This window comes from Dermacentor andersoni, chromosome 8 (genome assembly GCF_023375885.2).
Source record: "Dermacentor andersoni chromosome 8, qqDerAnde1_hic_scaffold, whole genome shotgun sequence".
Classification (NCBI taxonomy): Eukaryota; Metazoa; Arthropoda; class Arachnida; order Ixodida; family Ixodidae; genus Dermacentor; species Dermacentor andersoni.
This window is the reverse complement of record NC_092821.1, coordinates 17,357,998-17,382,556: the sequence shown is the minus strand read 5'-3', so window position 1 is coordinate 17,382,556 and position 24,559 is coordinate 17,357,998. Positions and strand designations below refer to the sequence as shown.

General features: G+C 51.6%; 1 protein-coding gene across 1 annotated transcript in view; it reads left to right on the top strand.

The window, feature by feature from the left end:
- LOC126526725 (uncharacterized) overlaps positions 1–24,559 on the top strand; it is a 246,992-nt gene that overhangs the window by 159,203 nt on the left and 63,230 nt on the right. The window contains exon 3 of the mRNA XM_050174584.3: positions 15,482–15,764. Coding sequence (XP_050030541.2) covers positions 15,482–15,764 — 283 coding nt within the window. The remainder of the gene's footprint in view (positions 1–15,481; positions 15,765–24,559) is intronic.

Genomic DNA, 24,559 nt, shown 5'->3' with positions numbered 1-24,559 from the left:
TCACGCCCGGCGAAGAGAGTCGCTCCTTGGTGCCCCTGCGGTCTTGCCTTGCAATACGCCGTCACCATAGAGGGTAGGGGCTCACGCCGCCACGTTGTCACGGCGCATTACAGCCGTCTTGCTTCGGGACCCACTTTACCCGCCACAGTGCCAGGCTCTCGCTTCACTTTCGGGAAGAGCCAAGCAGTGAATAGCTCCACCGGCTGCACACGAAGTGGGGTCCGCCAACTTGATTGCACGTGTCGTGCCTCAGGAATGTGGCATCCGTGTTTCTGCGCTTCTTAATTAGCTGTGGTGCGATTCGATGTGGTCTGGGGAACTCGAAGTAGGCTCAGGAAACGGTCCCGTATCTAACAACGGGTGCCTTTTGAATTTCGCCCATCGAAATGCGGCCCCGCGAAGTCGTGCTTGGCAGCGCAACGCCACAGCCGCTAAAAGACGCCACGTCGGGCCGCGTGACGACATCTAACGTGGCACACCCTCAGGGAAGTCATTCGCAACATCTTTCATAAATTCAAAGGAGGGCTGTTCCTGGTAGATTTGATTTATTGGTTATTCTTGTGCCATTCGAAATGCCAAATAAAAAAAAAGAATTGTGTTTTACGTGTTAAAATCACAATCTGATTGAGGCACGTCGCTTAATCTTTAGCACCTTGTATTTTTGTTTTTTAAATGCACTAAGCACACAAACGTTTTCTTCTCTCTTTCTCTTCATTTCTTACTTCCTCTTTTTCTCTTTTTTTCTTCATTTTTTTCTTCTGCGGTCGCCATGGCTGAACACGCGACCTCGAGCTCGGCATCGCTACGCCGCAGCCACCAGCCACCGCGGCGGGTTAAACTGGCAGGTGGAGTTAGGGTACGGCAAGGGAAAGTGGCGAGCTTTGTACGTACGCGGAAGTGGCGTCACCGCTCTAGCTGTGCTTTGTTTTAGTTGCGTCGCTAGGCGTCGGGGGTCGTTTGTTTGCAGTTCGCTACCACGCCCGGCGCAAAAAGCGGCTCAGTTGACTCGCGACTCAGTTGACTCACGACTCCGTCCTCCTTCCTTATTTCGCTTTCTCTTTTTCTTTTTCGCATAGTGGGAATCGGGGTGTAGAGGGAAATAAGCGGGGAAATAATCAATTTCCGAGCCGCTCGCTCGGTGCGCCTACATTTGCAGCGCCTAATCGATGCGCCGGGCTACTTCTGGGAAGCGCGCTGCACAGGTGCACCCGACGCGTCCTTACCAGCGACGAGGTGTCCTGCTTTAGGCTGCGCGAAGCAACTAGAATAAGGGCCGTATATGTCACGGTGACCTTTTGTTTACCGTCCAAGTGTCCGGAGTTGGTAAGTCCTCTAGCTAAGTAACAAATAGAGATGCTAGGCGTGTGATTAACGGAGCTGCAATAGTTAACTTTCGGGTTATTCAACTGAGATGGCCAATTTATTCCTGCAGTTAGAAGACATCGACCTTATCTAGCTGAAGCGTGAGATTTCGGCTAAATGAATTCTTGCGAGAGCAACATCTACCGATTGATTCGCCTTCGCAGGCTCGCCGAAAGCCAAACATTGCGCGATTTTAACCTCGCATGTCTTATTACGAGCATTTCCAGCGCACGAACTTTCCTGCGATTACGGAAATATCTTCGTACGAGACAATGAGGGCTTAATTTCGTTACAAACCATCATAAACTTTGCCTCGTGCCTTGCTAGTCTTCCAAGTCAACCGCTGTAAACCTAAGATAAATTGGCAGTAAACATATCGTGGCTCGTTTGGACGTGCACGAACAGAAAGACTCTATATAAATCCAAAGACGGTGACGACAGCCCGCGTATGTAGACTGTACTCTGTGGAGACGCGATATTTGCAGATCGCGCAGGTTTTCCTCCAGCGCTGTTTGTCTGATTCTGCTTGACAGAGCCGTGGCCTCCGAGATCGGGTGGCGCGCCAGAGCCTGCAGACCGCGTGAGCGCGGCACAGAATTGTCGTGCGCTTATTGCGCACCCCATGCGCACCGGGTACAGACCCTGCCGCGGTGCACCGATGCAGCGTCAGATGAACAGGCACGGCCGACGTGGTGCCTGTCCCCGCTGCTTGCGATCTCGTACTGCTTTTGCGCTGGTTCCCCAGTATACCATCGGGATAAGCCGACTCGGCCAGTTGAAGTTGTTGCGGCCTTCGGGACACTCCGCGGGCCTACTATAGACCCGGTTTCGTACGTTCCAGCCAACGCTGCGGAAGCTTGTTCTCGATCTGCGACGCTTTCTGCGGAATAATTGCGCTATGTGAAGCTACAACCTCCGAAAAAGTTACGTCAAATTACGTATCGGTGCACCTTGCGTGATTTGAGTGTGCGACGTTGCCGTGCCTGGGTCGCGAGCGCAATCGGCGCGCTGCGGTGGTCGCAGAAAGTGCGGCTCGGTGCACGCGTGCGGCAGGTTCGCATCTGGGACGCGTGTACCGCGCAACGAATGCGTCGTGCCACGCAACAGCACAAAAGTAGTAGCGACTCTGTGCACAGCGTTGCCGAGCAGCCGAGCCTCGGATTACAGGACGCATGCCTTTATTTCATACGGGAGACACTTTTCGGTTGCGAGTGCGACAAGTGGGAGAAGGTTTTCAGCGTTCGTTGCGCTGCATGCACGCCGGGTCTGAAAGGGAGTGTATAATGTAGTGAGCGATGGTATATGTACAGCTGCATCGCGTGGTTGGCCCCAGGGTTTTGTTGCTGTGGGGCTTAAAAGGCTTAAAAAAATCGAGAATGCGGCTATATTGCTTAACGTCCGGAACGGCGGGGTTGCTTCTATCGAAACGGTCGCTCCCTATTTAAACAGACGGTTATGGCGTTGCGTCGGCAACAGGACCGACCCCGCTGGTTCTCGGAAATGGTCTGCGGAGAAACTCGGCGAAGTGTGCCCCATGCAGGGTGAACGACCTCCTTTACTCTGGACGCCGTAATGAGCTAACGGGCCCGTTTACCGGCCGCGGTAACCTATACACGCGGGAGGAGACTCGGAGGGAACCGCATGCGCGTGGCCGCCACTCGACGGTTGTTGCGTTGGGAGCCGAGCCTAGCAATTTGTCGCGTCTCGCGGCGTCGACGCACGGGGCCGCAACTTCCCGTGACGGCCAGGCATCGAAGAAATAGAGAAATGCTACTTGTGATGGCCCTTCGAGCGTACCCCAATTTCACTTTCTTTTTTGTTCACCTCGAGGCGCAGAAGGGTGAGCAAAAGAACAATAGACAGAATAATTATAGCTCCAGCTGTACAGGCTCGAAACTAAGGCGAATGCGGCTCCTTTCCTATAGCCTATGAGAAGTCACGGATGCTCCCTCCGCTCGCGTCACCGGCAACATAGTCGACACGCGCACCTACTGTTTTGTCTTTTGCTTTAAAGCGAGGCTTCCTTCGCCTGCTACGAACCCGTCAGATGATGCGCTTCGACTTTCCTATATCATAGAAACGATCGTCCAAATCCTTAGGCTAAAAAGCTTAATAGCCTAATTAGTAATCGAACATTTAGCATCTCGAGGTATATTGATATCTACGCTCCTGTGGCAAAAGCAACGTCGAAGAAAACAGATGCTTTCGAATTGAAAACTGGGCGAATTGGCAAATTTTGTCGAACCCTTTCCAACTCGCCGCGCATTGACGTCTATATGCGGGTGCCATAGCCCCGTGACGGAACCATTCTTTCCAGTCATAGCTGGCAGCGTTCCTGGACGTCAATGAATCCTTCCATATTGTGCTCCCCCTCCCTCCCCTTTTTACAACAGCGGTCATAGCGGGCGCTATAGGCACCTGCGTAAATAGACCAGAAATAAATAAAGAAGAAACGGGGAGAATTGCGTCTGTGCAGTTACAAATAACGAATAAATAATTTGAATCTATTGCCCGTGCGGGAATGCATAATTGCAGGAGTTGAAGGTTTATGATGCGCAGTCGAAATCCCAACACTGTCTCGCTATTGCTTACATTTATGATTGTACATGTTCTATCGCACTTTTTGCAAATAATAATGATAATAATGCTTGAGAGTTGGTACTGTCCAGTAAATTCTTGTCTTACGTCTTCGTGTGTACACCCGAGAGCAAAAGTATGCGGACCAGGGATTGCGCGAGAAAACTGATTTTCTGCGCTGTCTGTGAATGCAACGCGAAATTAAAGACTACATTCCAAGCTTGGCATTCCGAATGTTCTAGTACACTCAAGAGTTTCCGCTTATGCGTGCTAATTACGAAAAAAATTGTGTGTGTTTTTTTTTCGGCGGCCCTAACTGTGGTTCGTATACTTTTGCTCACGGGTATACAGCGTTGTCACACCGTCATGCACGAAGAGATCGCATTTTGTAGTATCGCACCTTCGCTATTTTGAACAAATGCCGAGCGCTTTTTTCCTGGAACAGCCGGCGTACCGGAAAGTCGCGCCTTCTTATCGGCCGGGCTCTTCGTTAAACTTTCGAAAATCATCGCCGCGCGAACAGTCAGCCGCCGTTTAATGGTCCAGCGAGAACGTTGGGCCGATACGTTTACTCTTGGCCGAAAATGACGGGAAATGGGCTTATCTCGCTCGTTGAGGGGGGGTGGGGGGGGGCTCGTACATCTGGAGATAACGGCCTTCTGGGAGTGCGCGCCCGCTGCGTCGTCATCGGCCGAGATCGGTTTCTGTCCCCGCACGGCGTCGCGGATCGATGTCGCCATGAATCATTCAGCATCGACGTTACGCGCGGCGACGGGCGGAAATAACGACTGGAAATAAATTGTTCGCGTGCGAGCGATCGCGAAGTCGCGGTCGAAAAGCGGGAAAGTGCGCCTGCGGGTTGCTTATCGAGGCGGTCGTTCGTCGACGATCTCTCGCTCGTCCCTTCCATGACGGGCGTCGCTGTGGCGCCCGTATGGCTTCGCGCTGTCGCCGGCAGAAGCGCGAAATGCAGACGGGGCGAGTTACGTGCCGGCGTCGTTGGAAGCGAGTATACCGAACGGCAAGGGCGTGGGTTCGAGCTGCTGCGTGTGCAAGTGTTGACACAGCTGCACGTCCGCAGGCAACGCTGATATTTGAGAACGCGTGCGTGGAGAGCAGCTGATAAGACAGGTGAGAATCGATTTGTTGCTAATCCATCAGTTTCGGTGAGCTGATCAATTGTTGCCTACACGTGGCAAATTGGAATCGCAAAGATCATCCATGCTGCGGTGGCGCCACATTTAGGTGGTGCTGGAATGTAGAAAATAACGATGTTCGCCTACGCTGCTTTCGGGGCTCGCTAAAGAAAGAGTGGGCGGGAGGGGAAATAGATGGTTGAAAATTAATCCCGAGCCCCATACTACGGCATCTATTATAGCCGATGAGTTGCCTGGAGAAAGAGAGAGAGACAAAAGGGAACGAAAGACGGAGAGGTTAGCAAGCCCATAACTAAATTTAATAATTTTAAAGATTACCCTTTCATTTGATTTATTTATCTATTTTAATAACTAAATAAGTGAAACCTGACCCCATAGCTTAGCTGGCTGGTCGTCGCAACTCTTGCGAGACTCGGTCAGTGATGTCCCCATTTCCTCCATGTTGTTTGCGTCGAAAACGACACCTCTGGTGGTTCTCCTGCATTTCTCTTCAAAATGTCCAGTCTTAAAACAGTTGATTCCTTGAAAAAAGCTCGCTCAAAAAGCGCGTGAGAATTGAGTGCGTTCGCTCTTAATGACCTAGGCTATAGCGGGACGTGAAAGCATAGGGTGTTCCGCTTTCATTGCCGAAATACGAGGGCGTAGAATACCTGCTGTTGAAAAGCAGTCTGTCTGCCGTCGGCTACTGGTTAAGGCCCACGATATCGAACTCAGATGTCTCGGGCGAGCACGTTTCCGCTGGCAGCAATATTTATTTTGTTAGACGCTTCGACTTTAAGAGGCGAACTTAATCGATGGTACAAACGGCGCTGCTCAGGTGCCATGAACAGAGGGACACTGACACGTTTGCACGAAACGGGCTCGGATGTATTTACGTTCCAGCATATTTGTGTGCGTAATCTAAGCGGCGCAACTTTCGCAGCAAATCTGATCGTTATGATTTGGCGTAAAATGGCTGACAGAAACAGACGAGAGGCTGACAAGGACGAACGCTTATTTAGCCTGTTTTATTTCTTGTTTTCGTCTGTCCGCCACTTTGCGCCGAGTTACTCTAGTCATAATGGAAGACCAACTACCAACAGTCAGTTCTTCTAAAGCATATTACACTAACTGGACCCCGTTGATGTACTTTTAGTCGCCTAATACTTCAAAGCCTTAGAAAACTTCAGATTTACTATATGCGTGCCCTTCGTTAGATCGAGTCCTTGAAGCATTTCCGACACGCCCTTTAAATTGAACATGTTCACCATCGAGTCTGCAGATACTGTTACGGAGCTGTTTGCGAAGGGCGACCGCGCGCGGAAAAGCGACGAACGTGTGGCGATGCGGTTGGTGTGGCTGATGATTCGGGAGTGTCGAGCTTGCGTGTCTGCCATTGGCCCTTTTCGTGTGAAGGGCGTGCGCGTACCAAAAGCGTCGTCGTCATTCGCTTCCTCACGGTAACACTATTTTTGTTCTCATTTATGTTTAAAGCCACTCGTTTGGTAGTGCGGTTACAATGCCTACTGATCAACGAGCCCTGTTGACGTCCTTATGACTTCTTAATGACGCGTAGTTTCTCTTTCCTTCATTTTATGCTCACGTTGTCAAAGAATGTTATATATCTATATGTGTGTATAATATTGTTACGTCTCAACACCACGAAGGGTGTTAATTGAACGTCTGCCACGTGTCAAACCACCGCAGCTCCTTACCAGACGTCAGCGTGGCGTGGACAACGACGAAAAGCGCTCACCCAACCATCAGCTAGAAACAGGAGAAAAGGATGAACGGGAGGAAACCACGACAACGGATGGATAGGCGCAGTTAATTAGACGAGTCAAATCATCACCCATCCCTCGGCACTTATCCAGGCGTCAAGACAGCGTGTAAACCGGCTGTTGGAGGGTTCCACGAAAGGACTTCAGCCGCCCTTCACCTGGAAGGCTGAGCGAAGAACGGAGTGGGCAACGACGAAAGAACCAGGTGTCGCCGGATGTTTTCTTTCCACACATTCCAAACCAGTTTCTTCGAGGGGGAGTTACTGCGGGTTATGGATAGCATGGGCGTGGTATCGCAACGGAGTCGACGATGGTGATTTGCTACTGGACAGTATTCAGATTCCCTAGTCGACTCGCCTACGGAAGACGACGATCTTAAAAGCAGATACTTTTCGAGAGAGTGGACAGAGGGTCCTGTTGTGAACCGAGACGTTAGCTTGCTCCTGCATGGAGTAGGGCTTCAGCACTGGAGCCGTGTAACTAAGCTAGATAAACCCTTTTTCCGTCATTTTCTACTACTTGACGTCGTAGTCGATGGGCTTGGTGGATTCCATGTCCTGAAAGCCACTGTAACCGCAACAGTATATATATATATATATATATATATATATATATATATATATATATATATATATATATATATTGTTACGAGGGGTTGCGAAGAATTTACACGATGGTCGCGTGATCGCAGCGCAGCCCGGCCTCTCAAACTCCTCGTTCTCTTCGTCTTCTATTTCTTTTCTTCTTGTCCGTGCCTTTCGTATCTGTTACATTTCTCCGCAAGCAGACGAAGCCCGTGGGGCGAGTCAGGATGGACAAGCAGGGTAGAAAGGCTTCAGGCGAGCAATATGAGTCAGCTGAGTTTTGCTTGATCGCCGACCATTGCACAGTAGGCGAGCTATGACGTAAGTGAGTTCGCTCAGGTGGTCCACAACTACAAATGGGCCTGAATATTGTGACAATAACTTTTGGCACAATCCACGCTTGCGTTGCGGTGTCCAAAGAAGGACCAAGTCACCTTTTTCCAACGATACTTGTACGTGAAGGTCGTCGTATCGCTCTTTCGAACGACTTTGCGAGGCCAGAGTACGAAGACGAGCTATTCGACGGGCTTCTTCGGCGAGACACAAAGTCTTCAATACAGAATCGTCACTGTGCAGTACGAAGGGTAAGAAAGTGTCCAGAGGGCTTCGCGGTAACCTTGCATACCGGAGATGAAATGGGCTATAGTTCGTGGTTTCGTGCTTCGCCGTGTTGTATGCATAAGTGGTGAAGGGCAGCACGTCGTCCCAGTTCTTATGATTGGAGGAGACGTACATGGCAAGCATGTTGGTCAGCGTTCTGTTCGCCCTTTCAACGAGGACATTGGTCTGTGGATGATACATCTTGGTATGACGGAACTGTGAAGCGCACAAACGCAGTAACTCTTCAATGGCATAAACCGTGAACTGGCGACCACGGTCGCTGATGATGACACGTGGTGGGCCATGATGAAGGACCACGGAACGCAGCAGGAAGACCGCCACACAAGCGGCGGTGGAAGACGGTATGGCTGCAGTTTCTGCATACCGTGTAGGATGGTCTACGCAGACAATTATCCAACGGTTCTTGTTGTTAGATAACGGGAATGGACCCAAAAGGTCAATACCTACTTGCTCGAACGGCGTACTGGGTGGTGTCACTGGCCGAAGGGGACCCGGGGCTGCAGTGGTCGGTCGCTTGTGACGTTGGCACGTTTCACAACTAGCGACATAGCGCTTGGTTGTTTCGTACATCTTGGGCCAGTAAAAACGCTCCTGCGTGCGGTGCAGCGTTCGTACGAAGCCGAAATGGCCGGATGTCACATCGTCATGCATAGCGCGTAGAACGTCGGAGTGGAGACTCTCGGGGACGACAAGCAGAAAACGCGCTCCATGCCTGGAGTAATTAGTTTTGTACAGCAATTTATCACGGACAGTAAAGCGACCGCTGCCTTTAGAAGTACGGGTGGCGACAAAAAGCGGATCAAGCGTAACATCATCCCGTTGTTCTCGCTGAAAGTCTGCCCCGTCAGGGAACGTAGGAGTAACAGCAGCGAGACAGTCGTCAAAATTCTCAGCATCGCAGTCGGTAGTCGCAACAGGAATCCGAGAGAGGCAGTCTGCGTCAGCGTGACGACGGCCACTGTTGTACGATACCACAAAGTCGTATTCCTGGAGGCGCAGCGCCCAACGTGCGAGTTGACCAGAGGGATCACGCAAACCGACCAGCCAGCATGAAGAATGATGGTCGGTGATAATCTTGAAGGGTCTACCGTAAAGATAACACCGAAACTTTTGTATGGCGAATACGGCTGCCAGGCATTCCTGTTCCGTAACCGTATAATTGCGGTCAGATTTGCTCAACGGCTTGCATATGCGACATGTTCTGCGCCACTGTGACGTTGTACAAGCACCGCTCCTAACCCGATTCCACTCGCATCAGTGTGAACTTCAGTCGGGCAAGATGGATCGAAGTGACGCAAGAGGGGTGCTGACGTTAGTATAAACTTCAGTTGAGAGAATGATGCGTCACACTCTGGTGTCCAATTGAAGGATGCATTTTGTCGCAAAATACTTGTCAACGGGTAAACGATGTCGGCAAACCTGGGAACAAAACGACCAAATTACGAACATAGGCCAATGAATGAGCGGAGTTCTCGTGCTGACTGCGGTGGCTTGAAGGAGCTCACTGCTTCAATCTTACGAGGATCGGGTCTGACGCCATCCTTGTCGACTAAGTGTCCCAGGACCAGTGTTTGACGTTCGCCGAACCGACACTTTTTTGAGTTTAGGACCAGTCCAGCTTTCTCAATGCAGTCGAGAACGAGGCTGAGGCGCTCGTTATGTTCTTCAAACGTGCGGCCAAATATTACATCATCGAGGTAACACATGCATATCTCCCACTTTAGACCACGTAGTACTGTGTCCATGAATCTTTCAAAGGTGGCAGGAGCATTGCAAAGGCCAAAAGGCATAACATGAAATTTGAATAGGCCATCTGGAGTCACGAAAGCAGTCTTTTCCTTGTCGGCAGGGTACATAGATATTTGCCAATACTTCGATCGCCAATCAAGTGTTGAGAAGTATGAAGCAGCGTGTAAGCAATCAATGACGTCATCGATTCGCGGTAGCGGATAGACATCTTTCTTCGTCACTGCGTTTAGATGTCTGTAATCCACGCAGAATCTCCAGGAGCCATCTTTTTTTCTGACCAGGAGTACTGGGGCTGCCCATGGACTAGATGACTCTTGAACGACACCTTTGCTCATCATCTCCTCGACTTGCTCGGCAATAACTTTGCGCTCGGACGATGACACTCGGTAGGGCTTCTGGCGGATGGGGTGTGCTGAGCCGGTATCTATTATGTGACGAGCGCGGGACGACGGTAAATGAAGGGGTGCATCTCCATGCGTGAAGTCGAATGCGGCCTCATGCCTGGCAAGGACTTGTACCAGTGCTTGCCGTTCCGATGTACCGAGAGCCTTGCTGATCATGCCAAGCATTAGCTCTTCAGAATGGCGATTATCGCAAGGAGAGCAAGCTGTAGGTAGAGACGTCCGTAGTTAGTGCCGCTATTGAGCTACATGCGGCTTCATCGAAGAGAGCGATTTTCATACCGCGAGAAAGGACAACCGGCGTGGCGGAACAGTTCAGTGCCCACAATGTGGCGACTCCTTTCATCATGCACACGGCAGAGCAGGGCACAAGTATAGCTTTTTTTTTTCACAGTTTATGCGGAGAGGCCTAACTACAAGGCCAATACAATCAGCGTCAACAGTAGTTGAAGAAACACGAACGGGCGTCAGGCACCACGATGGTGCAATCACTTCATCAAGAACACTGAGTGTGTCTATGTCCCTGTCTTCGCCACGCGAGCTTTGTTCGGAATGTGCTGATATAATTAACTTGTTCACTGATATTTCGCCACAACCACAGTCCACGGAAGCGCCGCACTATTCAATAAAATCGATACCAAGAACTGCATCGTGCGAACAACGAGAAAGAACAAGAAATTCCGACACAAAAACTTTCCCAGCCAACAAAACACTCACAGCACAAACACCAAGGGGATGAAGCCACTCGCCGCCTACTCCACGAAAGGTAATACCGTCGTTCCAAGAAAACATAACTTTGTGGCCTAGCCGGTTTTTGAAAGCGAGGCTCATCACAGACACAGTCGCCCCAGTATCAACTAACGCCATGGTCGGTATTCCGTCAATCGAGACATTCACTTTGTTCTTGGACATCACAATAGGCAGATGTATTTCTTGCAAAGACCGTCCGGCGACCACACCTCCACTGGCCGCTGATGCTAGCTTCCCGGCGGCGGTGAGGAAGAACGGCGCCGAGGAGACGGAGAGCGACGGGAACGGTTATTCGGTGGCGTCAATCTCCGCTCAGATGCTGGCGAATCGCTGCGTCTGGTCTCGTGTGAGAAGTGGTCCATTGTAAGCAAATCGGTCGTCCGCAAGTCATATGAAGTACGGGTTCTGGATGGCGAGAACATCGGTGGTGTCCTACATGATTGACGGCCTTGGCGACAATACCGAGCTATATGGCCTGTGGAACCGCAGTTGTAGCACACGGGAGGGTCGCGGTTCACAGCGTCTTCCTCGAAACGAATGGTAGGCGGCTGCGGTCGGCGAGAAAGTTCGTTGTCTTGTGGAGAACGTGTCTCTGCTGCTTGCTGAAATCCGTTATATCGTTCATAAGTCGTGTCGTGGTTGTAGGGTCGGTGCTGTTCTTGTCGCGGCCTGACAGAAGTCACAGGGCCTCGGGGGTGAAAACGCGGCTGCTCTCGTTGTGGCCGAGCGTCATAGGTAGGGCCTCTGTCGTAGAGACGTGGCTGCTGTCGGGGCGCGAGTTCATAATCCTCAGTGCCCCTCGCCGCTGGATAGGGGGAGAAGGATGCCACGGTTGGCTCGAAATTTGGTGATAGGTGGAAGTTATGAGTGCCTGGATGTGTCACTTGCGCGTGCAGGCTGAGCTATTCCCGAACTATTTGTCGGATCGTTGATGCCAGATCGAGGGGCTGGTTGCTGTCCACGCTTGCAACTGTCGTCACATTGACTAGCCTGCCAAACTTCGGCGTGATGCGCTTTGTCTTCAGTTGCTGGAAAGTACGACAGTGCCGAATGATGTCAGCGACGGAAGCCAGGTAGTCTTTTGCGATGAGGAAGTTATAAACATCCTCGGCAATTCCTTTTAGGATGTGCCTGACTTTGTCTTCCTCGGACATTCCAGAGTCCACCATCCTGCACAGTTTTATTACTGCCTCAATGTAGGTAGTGCAGGTTTCGCGTGGCACTTGCGCATGTTGCAGCAGCGTCTGTTCTGCCCTTTTCCTTTTCGTCGCGGAGTCGCCGAATCGCTCTTTGATTTCCGAAACAAATCTTCCCCATGTTGTGAACGTTTCCTCGTGATTGTCGAACCACAACAACGCCGTATCCGTTAGAAAGAAGACGACGTTCGAAAGCTGAGGAGCGCTGTTTCACTTGTTGGCGACTTTCACCCGGTGATAATAGATGAGCCATTCCTCGACGTCTTCGTCTGATCTTCCAGCGAAGGGACGCGCATCTCTCAGTTGTAGAACGGAACTGGTCGGCGCAGCTGTTGGAATGGGCCGTTGTTCGTCTGCGCCGTGGGACATATTCAACTCCGGTGGATTCGGTAGATGTCCAGCAAGGCGACGGCTCCGTCGAAGAACTTGTGATTCAGCCTCCGTCTTCGGGTGTCGATTACCCCGCACCTCCACCACAACTGTTACGAGGGGTTGCGAAGAAATGGTTTTATTTACACGATGGTCGTAGCGTGATCGCAGCGTAACCCGGCCTCTCAAACTCCTCGTTCTCTTCGTCTTTTATTTCTTTTCTTTTTGTCCGTGCCTTTCGTATCTGTTACAATATATATAAAGTGCGTGCGTGTGTGTGTGAAACTTGCGCCGATTTGGCAGTCTCATCTAGCCCCGTGGTTTCAGAATATTATTCGAACCGCCCAATGACCAACGGTACACCGTTATCAGTGCCTCGATAAAACGCCACCGAGAAGCACTACGTATAGTCGCGCATGCATTACGGTCAAGTTAACGGCACAAACACCGAGCAGTCCGTCAAGGTTTCGAACATCCGAGCTTCGTGGCGGAGTCGAGCAGGATGCTGCTGCCGCGTGCTTGGTTCCGTTCTTCTTTTTTTTTTTTATCCATCGTGACTCCCTTTTTGTTGTCGTGGGCAGGGACACGGCGTCATTCGTTGCGCCATCGGACCGGAAGTTCTGCGAGCGGGTCATTCGCACGGACGGAGAGACTCGCCGCACAAGACGGCGACAAAGAGGGGAAAAATTACGCCTGTACGAAAGTACATCAAGGCGGAACGAAAGGCCTGTGGCGAGAAAGAACGGTGCTGGACCCTGAATAGGGCGCGAATTGCGGACGCAGATAGAAAGAACGAAAAAAAAAAAAACAGAACTAAATACACTCCGGCGGCGTATTATGGGACGGGGGCAACCGCACCGTTTCCTCTGCTAGAAGGCATCTCGGGTCTCTCGCTGACCGCGCGGTGTGCCGGGAGTGCGCGGGAAACGCGCTTTGTTGTTCTTTTTTGTGTCAAGACCGTCGCGTTTCTGCACAGCGAGGCTGCCTCCCTCGCGCAGCGCTGCTCTTTTCGTGCGAGTATGCCTCTCGACGTTGGAGTCTCATATCGCCGTCTTTATTGCTCTAATCAACAAGGCAGGACATTCCTCCCTTGTGCGCGAGGGAGAGGAGACATGGGACCTGGTCACGCTATACGTAGCGTGCATCCTCTCGCCCTACAATGTGCCCTTTTGCGTGACTAAGCCAAGCAGTAGGCTCTCCGGAAAGAGAGAACTGCCCTCTTCTGATTTAACTTCTTTTCTTTCCTTGCGAGTTTCCAAACCTCAATGCGTTAAGAACCAGAACAGAAAACGTTCAAGAAGCCGCAACATTCATATGGACACGGATTACGAACGAAGCTGTTTAAGTTGCATACATCATGAAATCGTACATTTTTTTCATACGACACCACAGTACGCCAACACAAACACCACCGTGGTCACCGCACCTCCTATGCATCTGCGTCAACCGCTGCTGCAGCCGCGCCGGCACCTCCCTACGCGCGTGCTGTTATAACCGCAGAAGCGCAGGCCACGTGCACAGGCGCCATCGCCACATTTCCCTCCTCTCCCGCCTACCCGTCTCCATGACTGAAGCGCTGTCGACACTCTTTCCCGTTCTCTTCTACCCGTCTCCAATCCAGCAGCGCGGGAACTTCCGACGCGCGTGGACGTTATAACCACAGAAGCGCATACCACGTGCACATTTTCCCCCTCTCCCCTACCCGTCTACATGGCTGTAGCGCTGTCGCCACACTTCCTTCCTCTCCCCTACTCATCGCCACACACTATCCCTCTCTCACATACCCGTCTCCATTCCAGCAGCCTGGCATCCCCGACACGAGTGACGTTATAACCACAAGCGCAGGTCAAGTGGCCAGGGTCGTCGCCACGCTCTTTCTCCCGCAAATGGCCGGCTGTGCGCAGACGTTTGTGTATTTCTGTCTACCATACGGACGCAAGCCGCCCAGCGTGCCCCCTCTGGGAACGCATGCGGGGGTTGCACACTGGGGCTAGAGGTAAACATCTTCACTGTAAAAAGTATCAACAACAGGCGTTGTGAAACGTCGTTCCAGCGCACATTTTGACACGGATGAAAAGAGGACTGCACGAACGCCGGACTTCAACTGAATTTTATTCACGGAAAACAGGGCGTCATGTACACAGGGGAAAGGGAGGGGTGCGCTGCTAGTGCGCAGGACCACCCAAAGATATTTCCTTGGTCCAGGCGACAATCATCAGAGGCGTCGAAACCAAAAAAAAAAGGAAAGAATAAAAATAAAGTTCGTTCTTCCCGAGCACAACAGAAGGAGCACTGACGCAGTAATCGTTTTCATTGGAGATACAAAAGGCTTCCAAAAATTTCCGGTTTTTCTGAGGGCTAAATTTGCGCAACAGACGTGTTCGTTCGAAAAACGCCTTGCATGCTGGCTTGTGCGAGCAACGGCGAATGTGGTCGGCTAAATGACCAGCGCCACTTAGTGAAGTAGCATTCCTGCGATGCTCTAGCAGGCGTCCATTCAGACATGTTCAAATGTGCGCTGGAACGATGTCTCATAATGCCAATCACAACCAACTAGCTCAGCTGTCCATACTTATCAACAACAGCACTGGCAGCAGGTATAGTACGACAAAACACCAACACAGCACTTAGTTAGCGACAGCGTCCAGAAATTGAACGAAGTCTGCAGACATGAGTGAAGGCTACGGCCTTTAGATACTATAGACAGTGACAACTTATACAAGCAAGCACACCGCTGTCCAACTCGAATAGAATTTGAATCGATCCGCCAACCATGGCTTCCACTTGTAACGTTCAAAAACCGTTGCTCGTCTGTTGCTAACGAAACTGATGGTAGGCTGACGCATATAATTTGTCGTAGCGTTCCATTTCGGCTGCTTATGTTACCCCATCTCCCGGGAGCCTTCTTGTCGACGCCGCAGCACATTTTCTGACCGCGCTCGTGCCTCCTCGCAGCGATGCTGTACCCGGAGTTCCAGTACCGGCCCCCTCCGCCGTCGTACCAGGCCTCGATGCAGGAGTACCGGCTGCGGCTGCTTCTGCTGGACCGGCAGGGCGGTCCGCCCACCCTGCCCACCCCGGTGGCACTGGCCGCCCACCACCACCACCACCATCACCACCACGCGGTGCCCGCCCCGCCCCCCGTGGTGCCGCCCCCCGCCGCGGTGACCTCGCAGCCCGCGCCCATGCTGTCTCCGGTGTCCCCGCCGCCCACCTACCGGTCCGGGCTGCACGCCAGGTGAGCGCGCCTATTCTACACGGTCGCGGTGCTTCTCGAAGGGAGACAAACCCTGAGGACGAAGGAGAGACAGGGTGGCATACTCAAGTCGTCGCTTTACGGTTGCCTTACGTTTCCGAAGTGACCTGGAGTGTGGCAAAGCGATGTCTTAAAGGGCCCCTCACCAGGCCCCACAGCAAATTTTGGTTATACGCTGGAAGTTGTTACGTGTCCTCTACAGATCGTTCTGCCGCAAAAAAAAAAAAAAATCGAATCTTCACATTAATAGCCGAGATAGAAATATTTCAGTGCCGCGAAGCCATGATTTCAGCAGCCTAGGAAGACGCTCTCTCCACTCGCCCCGTCTAGCCTACCCAGGCGAAATTCCTTCCCTGCGTTCTTCCTTACCGGACCTCGAGGATCGCTGACGCATGCGTCACAGGCCCCGCCTTCATTTTCTTTGTCCTCGCTTTTTTTTTTCGGCGTCACGCACTTCCGCCGACGACGTCGCGCGCGAGCTGTTGTCTCGTTCGCCCAGCGCACGATTTTGCGCGCTGTGCACAAGGAAACATGACCAGCGGTATAAGTCAGTGCTACGCGAATACTGAGGCAGAACAAGCGGATCGCAGAGCATGATCATGCTCTGGAACACGGTAGAAAATGGCATAGTTTCGGTACATGCGCATGTGACCGCACGACCGTGGGAACAAGCAGACGAAGCGGAAGGAAGTACATCTCTCTTGCTTCGGTGCGAAGTAAAAAAAAAAAAATGCAGACATTCCGTTTGTGTGTTTTATTATTTCTCTAAACTTCAATTGGTCCATTCAGGCAACAGATCGCACAGATAACAGATGTTGTCTTAGACAATTCTCGAAGCCACGTGTCACCACTAGCGACGTCACACCACGGACACTACTACGTAGGCGCATGGGCACGACTACGTCACCGTCCGGCTTGGAGCGCGGCGGCTGCGAGAAGGAAAAACGGCGTTCGGTTTGAAATTTCAGATCTTTCCGCGCCGCGTAGCGATGTAATACTTTGCAGACGCGATCGTTATCGCGCAATCTATGCTCTGCGCTTGTCAGCTCAAAATGGCCAGACCTGGTGAGGGGGCCTTCGATAGAGCGAGCTCATTTGATTTCTGAGCGGAGAAATAGAGTTGCGTTGTTCCATAGATGCTGGAGTTATTTTTCTCTGCCGCACACCTAGTATATTACTTCAAATGACGAAGTGTGATACGTGGTATGACCCATCGCTACGTGCTTACACAAGATACACAAGCAAGAGAGAAAAGTGAACTCTCTTTTTCGGGCCCGTGTACCAAAATGAACGTTAGGAGTGGCTTCATTGCTCGCAATGCCCTGCCAGCGCGGCTCCAAAGTGCAAGCAGAACATCCCACATTCTTAACTATATCGCGCGAATGTCGATCACACGCTAATTTAGCGTCTCACAAAGGCGAGTCTGGCAGAAGTACGCGCAGGCGCAGAAAGCACTCTCCAGTGCAAGCGGCGTCTGCTAACGCTGTTCCCTCCAGGACGACGCACGCCCATATCACAGTGTGGTCGCCCGGTATAGGTCACAAATGCGGGATACTGTACAAGTGGTGCTGCACGTAGGACGCACCACGTAAATTTGAAGTTCATCGCATTATAGATAACCCTTGAGGCGGGAAAGCGCGTGCAAAGTGGTAAGGTACGCAGTCGTGCGCTTTACGCAGGGCTTATCACATCGGTTGCAGTTTGTGCAAGTAGTAGATCGCACAGGGGACGACGTTAAAAAAAAATTTAATTATGGGGTTTTACGTGCCAAAACCACTTTCTGGTTATGAGGCACGCCGTAGTGGAGGACTTCGAAAATTTCGACCACCTGGGGTTCTTTAACGTGCATCTAAATATAAGGACACGGGTGGGGCGACGACGTTTAGCCGAAGGCGGTGCAAACACGTTTGGTGGGGCCATATTCAATACATGGATGTCTTAGTTTGTGTCGGTACTGCGAATGGGTTCGTACTGTGTGTCGTATATGTGGACATCCGGCCAGAGTTGTGGACCACTGTCATGGCCGCCACCACGCCGGTGACTACAATCAAGTGGGTGCGACTGGCTTATCTCGTAGCCTTTTGAGGACTGGTTCTCGGACCACGATGGGTATTCGTCCTGTTGCCACGTGATCTGTCGATTTCCACGATTACGCTACACCGTGAGGAGCGTCACCTTTTTGGATTAACATCAACTGCACAGAAGCTATGACTCCACTTTTCTGAGAACAGCACGGCACTCCTGAAGGCGCACTTATTTTGCAAATCAGTCGTTATCAACAACTCGCCTAAAAGAAAAAGCCGGCAGTGTTGGGCATTCTTGCGCAGTCACCATCGTAATTCGAGTGAAGGAGTTAGTGCGCCTGTTAGGCAGAAGTTGTTAGCTCTTAGTCGAAATGTTATAAGGTCTCAAGCTAACGTGTATATCTGCACCTCTGGAAGAATACGCTGAACTCTCGTACGCCTTTTTATTGATTATGTGTGTCTGTCTAGCCGTGGATGAAACCTTTGACACGTGGTGCAATGTGCTTCGAGCCGTAACTCGCCAACTATTGTTTTCTGTTGAGGTTAACCTCTCTGCCTCTCATTAAACCCTCTCTCTCCTAACTATTCTGATTTAGTTTAGAATAGGTTAAAAATGCGACGAGCGCGAGTGCGCGCTACAAGAGTATCGAAAGGACTGAGCAAAAGAGTTAAAAAACATACACGCTCTAGTGTTAGGGTTTCATGCCTATTTTTTCTGTTTATTTTCGTTCTTTCCCGTTCGCTCTGACCGAAGCACCCCGGGGTGATCGCGAAACCGGAAAGCGTCGCGTATCGCCTCCTCGTCAGCCGCGCTGCTCCGGTTTCTCAGTCGGAGGCAGGACGGTGTCTGCTGCGCGTGCCATCGAACCAGAGCGGCATTTCTCGCCGCGTCTTTGCAAGAACTTCGCCTGACGGGTTGCGCGCTTGCTTTTTTTTTTTTGCGTTGCGTTTGTTGTTACCTCGTTTTTCTGCCAGGCCCCTCTTATCTGTGCAGCGACCGTTTCGGAACCTCACGACGGACTAGGTGGCTCGTGCTTTGGGACACGAAGAAAGCGAAAGCTTTGCGTGTTTCTTTCGTTTCCTGGAGGGCAGATTTTCGTTTTACTTCTTCCCTCGCGGATTTGACGGGTCGTGCATCTCGAAAGCTGGTTTCGCCCATTCGCCGTGCGCTCCTAATGGTTGCCCCGGGGACGCGCTGGCCCGGTCGCCGTGTGGCCCGCTGCCGCGCACCGCTGTGCTCTCTCACTTTCGCGTTGCCTAATTGCTCGCAGACGGGAGTTTACGTGAAGCGCGTGCGCGTTTGTTTGCCGCTTTCGCTTCCCACTGACTGCGCGCTCAGTGGTGGTTTTAATGAAACAGCACGCTTAAGAGCATTATTGACTTCGGCTGCTAACTACGCTCGTACGCGCAGCGGGTGACTGCGCGTTGGATTTAAGGCATTGCACTGCCGCATTGAGATGGGGGCGCACTGAAAAACTGGTCTTGTACTCGTCTTGCGGTGAGCGTTACCGGACGCAGCGCGACCAGTATTAATCTCATTGCGGCGACTGCCTGTGTTGTTTAGGAGCATTAATCCGAGTCAATCAATCAATTGACCAGTCAGTCAATCAAACATACCGCGAGCAAGTGCGAAGGCGCATCCGCGAAACGGGAAAGTTGCGATCTCGAGAACCTAGAACGTGCCAGTGAACTCGAGGCCACAAAATCTTGCAACACCATCGTTGAAGAAAGGATGGGGCCGTTGCGCAGATGGTGCAAATCGGCCCTCGGGAATCTGCGCCGCGTATACTTTGTCCACTCGGGACGACCGATGTGGCGTCCTCCGACGAACCGCTTCGCGTAGCGTGCGAGGTTCGTCTTCCAGCCGAGACCACGTGCCTCCTCGACCCCCTTTCTTTTTCATTTCCAGGCGGTTCGCGTCCTCGACAGTTGTGTGCCGGCTGCGGGGACGAACGAGGACAGCGAATCCGACGAGTGGTCGTCGCGACCCGCGAGCGTCCTTCGCGGCGTGAGCGAGCCTTGCCGGAAAAGACGACGCACACAAACAGATAGAAACGACGAACTGCGCGGCGAATGCAAACGAAACGTCCACGCATCGTCCGTCAGGCGCGACCGCTGCAGTTTTCGCCGCGAAACGCGCAGGCAGGACACGGCGGCGGCTGCTGCTTCGCGGCGCGCCTCGCACCCGCGGAGACGCTAAGTGCGGCGCGTTTTTCCATCCGCACGTGTTCCCCGCTCATTCATTGTTTGTCGCCGTCGTTTCCCTTTGTTGGCGCCCTCTCGCGTAAGAGCCGAGGCCGCGTCGGCAGTTTGGTGTGCGTTGCCGCGTGCGAGCGTGCGGACACGCTCCTTGACACACTCCGCGGTCTTCGAGGCGCGTGGACACCCCGCTCTCTCCCTTCGAGCAACACTGGGGCGCCGCTTGGCTGCTGGCGCCGTTCTGCGTGTCCCGTTCGTCCCATTGTGTGACGCGAAGTGAGTTGCCGCTGGGCGCTTGCAATCGCGGCGTCGGGGAGCTCAGTGCGCGAGCGTCGGTGGCGGGTTGTGCACGATACAGAGCTAAGGACGGCACAGGGAATGGCGTCAGTCGCTCTAGCAAAGGAAATCGACTATTGGCGTCGCAAAGCCAAATAGTCTATGATATCGTAACCATTTCTTCAAGGTCTCGCCGGCGATAACCATTCCTTTTAGGTGACTGTGATGCGTTTTTGGTTCCATATCTATATCTGCCTTTAATGTTGTGATCGTTATTATTAAAGAAAAGCAAATTGGTAAGGTAGACCGGCTAACCCAAAATCTCCTATTACCTACTCCAAAGATGTGAAGGTACGCCAGAGTAAGATGAAAACAACAACACTGTACACACTAACACGAGTATGCAGTCGTGTCAGCACGAAGCAGCGGGAACACGCTCTATTTCGTCACATCCAGAGAATCCCACTGAAACTCCCAACTATTCTCTCTAGCTTTTCTTTTTCCTTTCTCTCCCGCATTCTTGTGAGTAAATGCAGTGATCGCCTCGTTCGTAGTGTCAGCGCTACAACCTGCTTTGTCTTATCCCGTTCCTTACGTTGTTTTAACTCTGCAGTGCCCCAACAGAGTTTCACATTAATGTAAATTACAACTTGTTCGCCTTCATTTCTGTTCATGGAGAGTACATTTGTATTTCGAAAACAAATAATTATTTTTGAGTTATAAATATTGATTAGTATAACAATTAACTGATTAGTAATTCGTTCGCTGAAACGTATACGACTGAAAACTCTCTCCAGCGTTTGAAATACGCTTCTCTTCGCAGTACGCTAAGGTTCCTTTCGCTAAATCAGAATTTTGAGCTATCAACGCAGCTTAGCGCATGTCATACACTGGACATTGCAGAGTTAGGTACAAGGAATAGGAGAGACGTTACAGTTAGTCTTTTCGCCGTAGCGCCACTTTGTCTACGAGACCAGCCGATGGTGCGAAGATCACATTGAGCGCCTCTGCAACCCTGTCTGTTGTAACCTTCACATTATTATTTAATGTTTTGTCGCTCGTGCATGTGTCCACGCGAAAGTGGCACGTTTGCTTGTTGCTTATTTACACTGTGTTATTGCCACTACTGCGAGCGCAGTTTTCCAAAGAAACGTTCGTCACGGATAGCTTCTCCACACTAAGACCGCTTGTGTGGAGAAGCCTCGTTTACGAGCGATAAGCCGCGCACTCGACACGCTTACGGGAAGGGGACCAACCAATGCAGGCATCGAACTAATGTTTTTTGAATCAAGGAAACAACTGCCCACCCGACCCCGTCGTTGGTGGCCGCGAAGGCGTGAACCCCACGCTGGCGTGTTCCTACATTTATTTTCTTTGCTGTATGTCGCGTTATTATAAGTGTGTCGTCGCTTCGTTTAGGAAAGCGCAATTTGGCCACCATCAGCTCGTATTGTACGGCAAGGTTCTGACGAGTTTTCTACGTAGTAAGCGGCAGGTGCTGGGACAGCTATTGCCTCGCAACGATTACAGCACATCTGCTTCCAACCGCGCCGTGTGCTTTCCATCGTCCCGAGCACTGTGGACGACCGTCGCACTCCTCGCGGGGAAAACGCAGCGTAGCGCTTGCGAATGGGAATGCGCACTCGACTATGTTTGTTGCGGGACTAAATGTGGCGCCATTAAGAAGTCAACAAAGCTTTTTTTTTTTTTTTTCAATGAACGACTGCCGCAGTTGGCTGTCCGTGTGAAGAAGAAACTGTAGCGCTAGCGCGACAGACGGGGCGACGTAGAGAAGACGCCAGGAGGCGCTCCGTTTCTGGCCGGCCATTGCAGCCTTTGCAGCCCGTCGGTGAGGTGCCGTCGAATGCGTACTTTTCGACAGCGGGAAACAGAGGTTTCTGCGGGGCGTTACGCAACCCTTCCCGCCGTGTTGTGGGGGGAAGCTCTCCTCGAGTGCGGCCTCGAGCGGACGGGCGCCGGCGCGTGGTGCGCCTCGCGGCAGTGGGACGGAGGCGTTCGAGCCGCGGCGTCGAACCGCGCGCCTTCCACGCTGGTCCCAAGTCTCCGGCGGCGGCCGCGCGTGACCGTGTAGCGGCGAGGGTCGGCGTTCCGCCAGTGCCTCTGTCTTTTTTGCGTCTCCGCTTTCCCGCCTTTTGATTTGTGTCCGCGGTGGTGGACCACCGAGAACAATAGGCTGACAATGGCAGACGAGGAGGAGGAAGGAAAGGGAGTGCGTGCGAGCGCCGTTGTTCACTCTCGGTTGAAGGTCGCTGTCGCACGGCGCCCGTCTCGCGCATCGCGGCCGAAACGTCGCCTTCTTTGCCTTTTTTATTGTCTTCTTCGTTTTTTTTTTCTTATTGGTTTCGCGACGTTATCGCGACATTCGGGATGAATCGAGGTTGCGTGCGGGTCGTCACGAGATGCAGCCGCATAGCCGGCGGCATTGTCTCTTCACCGGGTCTTCAGATTTCTCGTCGTCGCCGACTTCCAGTACTTCGAGGCGGCACCGGTTTTCCATTTGTTTCTTTCTTTTCTTTGTTCGTTTATCTTTCTTTCGTGGCCGTGTATTTTTCCGCGCAGATCCCTGCGATGACAGAACAGCGCGGGCATTTTGGGCGTCTCCGCCGATTGGAAACAATGGGTGGACAGAAAATGACAGCGTTGTCGTGCGAGTCTTTCCCGTTGGAGGAAAGAAACCTCGGATCTGCTGTCTAACGGGCGCTGCGAATGAAAGTGGCGCGGGACTGCAGCACTGCGTGCGAACGCAGGTACACTCTGCTTGCCTTTATGTGCAGAAGCGTTTACTGGCTTGCCATTAACTACCAGTAACAACGCTGTGGTTCTCGGTTCACAGCCAAGAAGCATTAACATCCATCTGGTGAAAAGAGAGTGAAAATAAATATTTAAAGAATGCTTCAGCGGAATCAGGCACTAAAAGGAGCGTGTGGTGCAAAGCGAGAGAGAGAGAAAGGAAAGAGAGGGAGCTTGACTAGAGATTATCTCCGCGGTTGGCTACCCTGTACCGGAGGAGGGGCAAAGAGATGCTGCTATAGACGAGAGAGAAAGAATGAAGAAAGAAAGATGAGACGGCGCAATGATAAATAGGAGAGAATTTGTCGACTATCTTCTAGCATTGGAGATAGGCGAGTTTCACCGGTACCGGATTATTGTCATGCCAGAACTGTGCAAGGAAAAACGGATGGCGTCAGCACGCTCCAGTTCTCGCACCAGTTCCTTGTGACGTCGGTATATTTGATGGCATTCGGCGGAGGGTCATTAATGTCATCTATGAAAAAAAAAAAACGCATCAGACCACATCAGTGATTAGTTCGCCTCTCAACTGGTTTACTGTGACAGGCCCTGACAAACGACACCGCCATCTTCGTAACTTACTTTGCGATGTTCACGGCTTCAGGAATGGCGGCGTTCGAAATGCGTTCTCATTGTACGTATACATCTGAGCGACTGTGACGCGATAGCATTATCAGGTTACAGTGCCTCCAGAATCGGTTCGCGGTACAGACCGCAAAAGCTCATGCGAAGACGCACACAGTGACCAACTTTGAGTTAGTAGGCACTTTTAGATATTGCGCATGCAAACGGCTTTTGGTACTCGGACGGAATATTGCGTGCTCGAATTATCGCGCCCGGCTGGCGTTCTTTTTTCTCCTTTTGGGTTCTTTTGTATGCCTTTCTTGCTCTCTTTGGTAAGTTCGGCAGTTTGCGCCCCCTAAGTTTGCGTACGCAAAATATACAACTCCGTAGTGTCTGTGATATCGGTTATGTTTTGATTAGACCTTCTCATGAAACGGTGCAGTTTACACTTATTGCACTTCCTCCGGGATCGGACCACTTTACTCGGCGAGAGAAACAGCAGCACCGACCCACGCACAAACCTGAGAAGGTAGGCAAAGAAGGATTCGCTTTAAAGAGACAAATCAGCTTAGACTGTTAAGCTATTCTTTCAAAAACTGTGTCAACAATTTTGCGACAAGAGGTTGATTATTAAGATAGAAAACCAAGGCCAAACTTCCATTTTCTTTCTTTGTACAATTTCGTGCCGGGACGTAAGAGTCGGTACGTCAGTGTGTCCTCGTGGTTTTCAATATATTTTCTTGTGTTTAGGTCGTTGTGGCACGGCAATCCGCTCACTTAGAATACAGTGCAGCCCATCCTTATCCTTAAAAAAATGAATAAACTAGGCAGTCGATGTTCGACTCGATGTCAGTGAGGGAAATTTGAAATTGTCTCAAGACAACTTCTTGCTGGGCAAGTTGG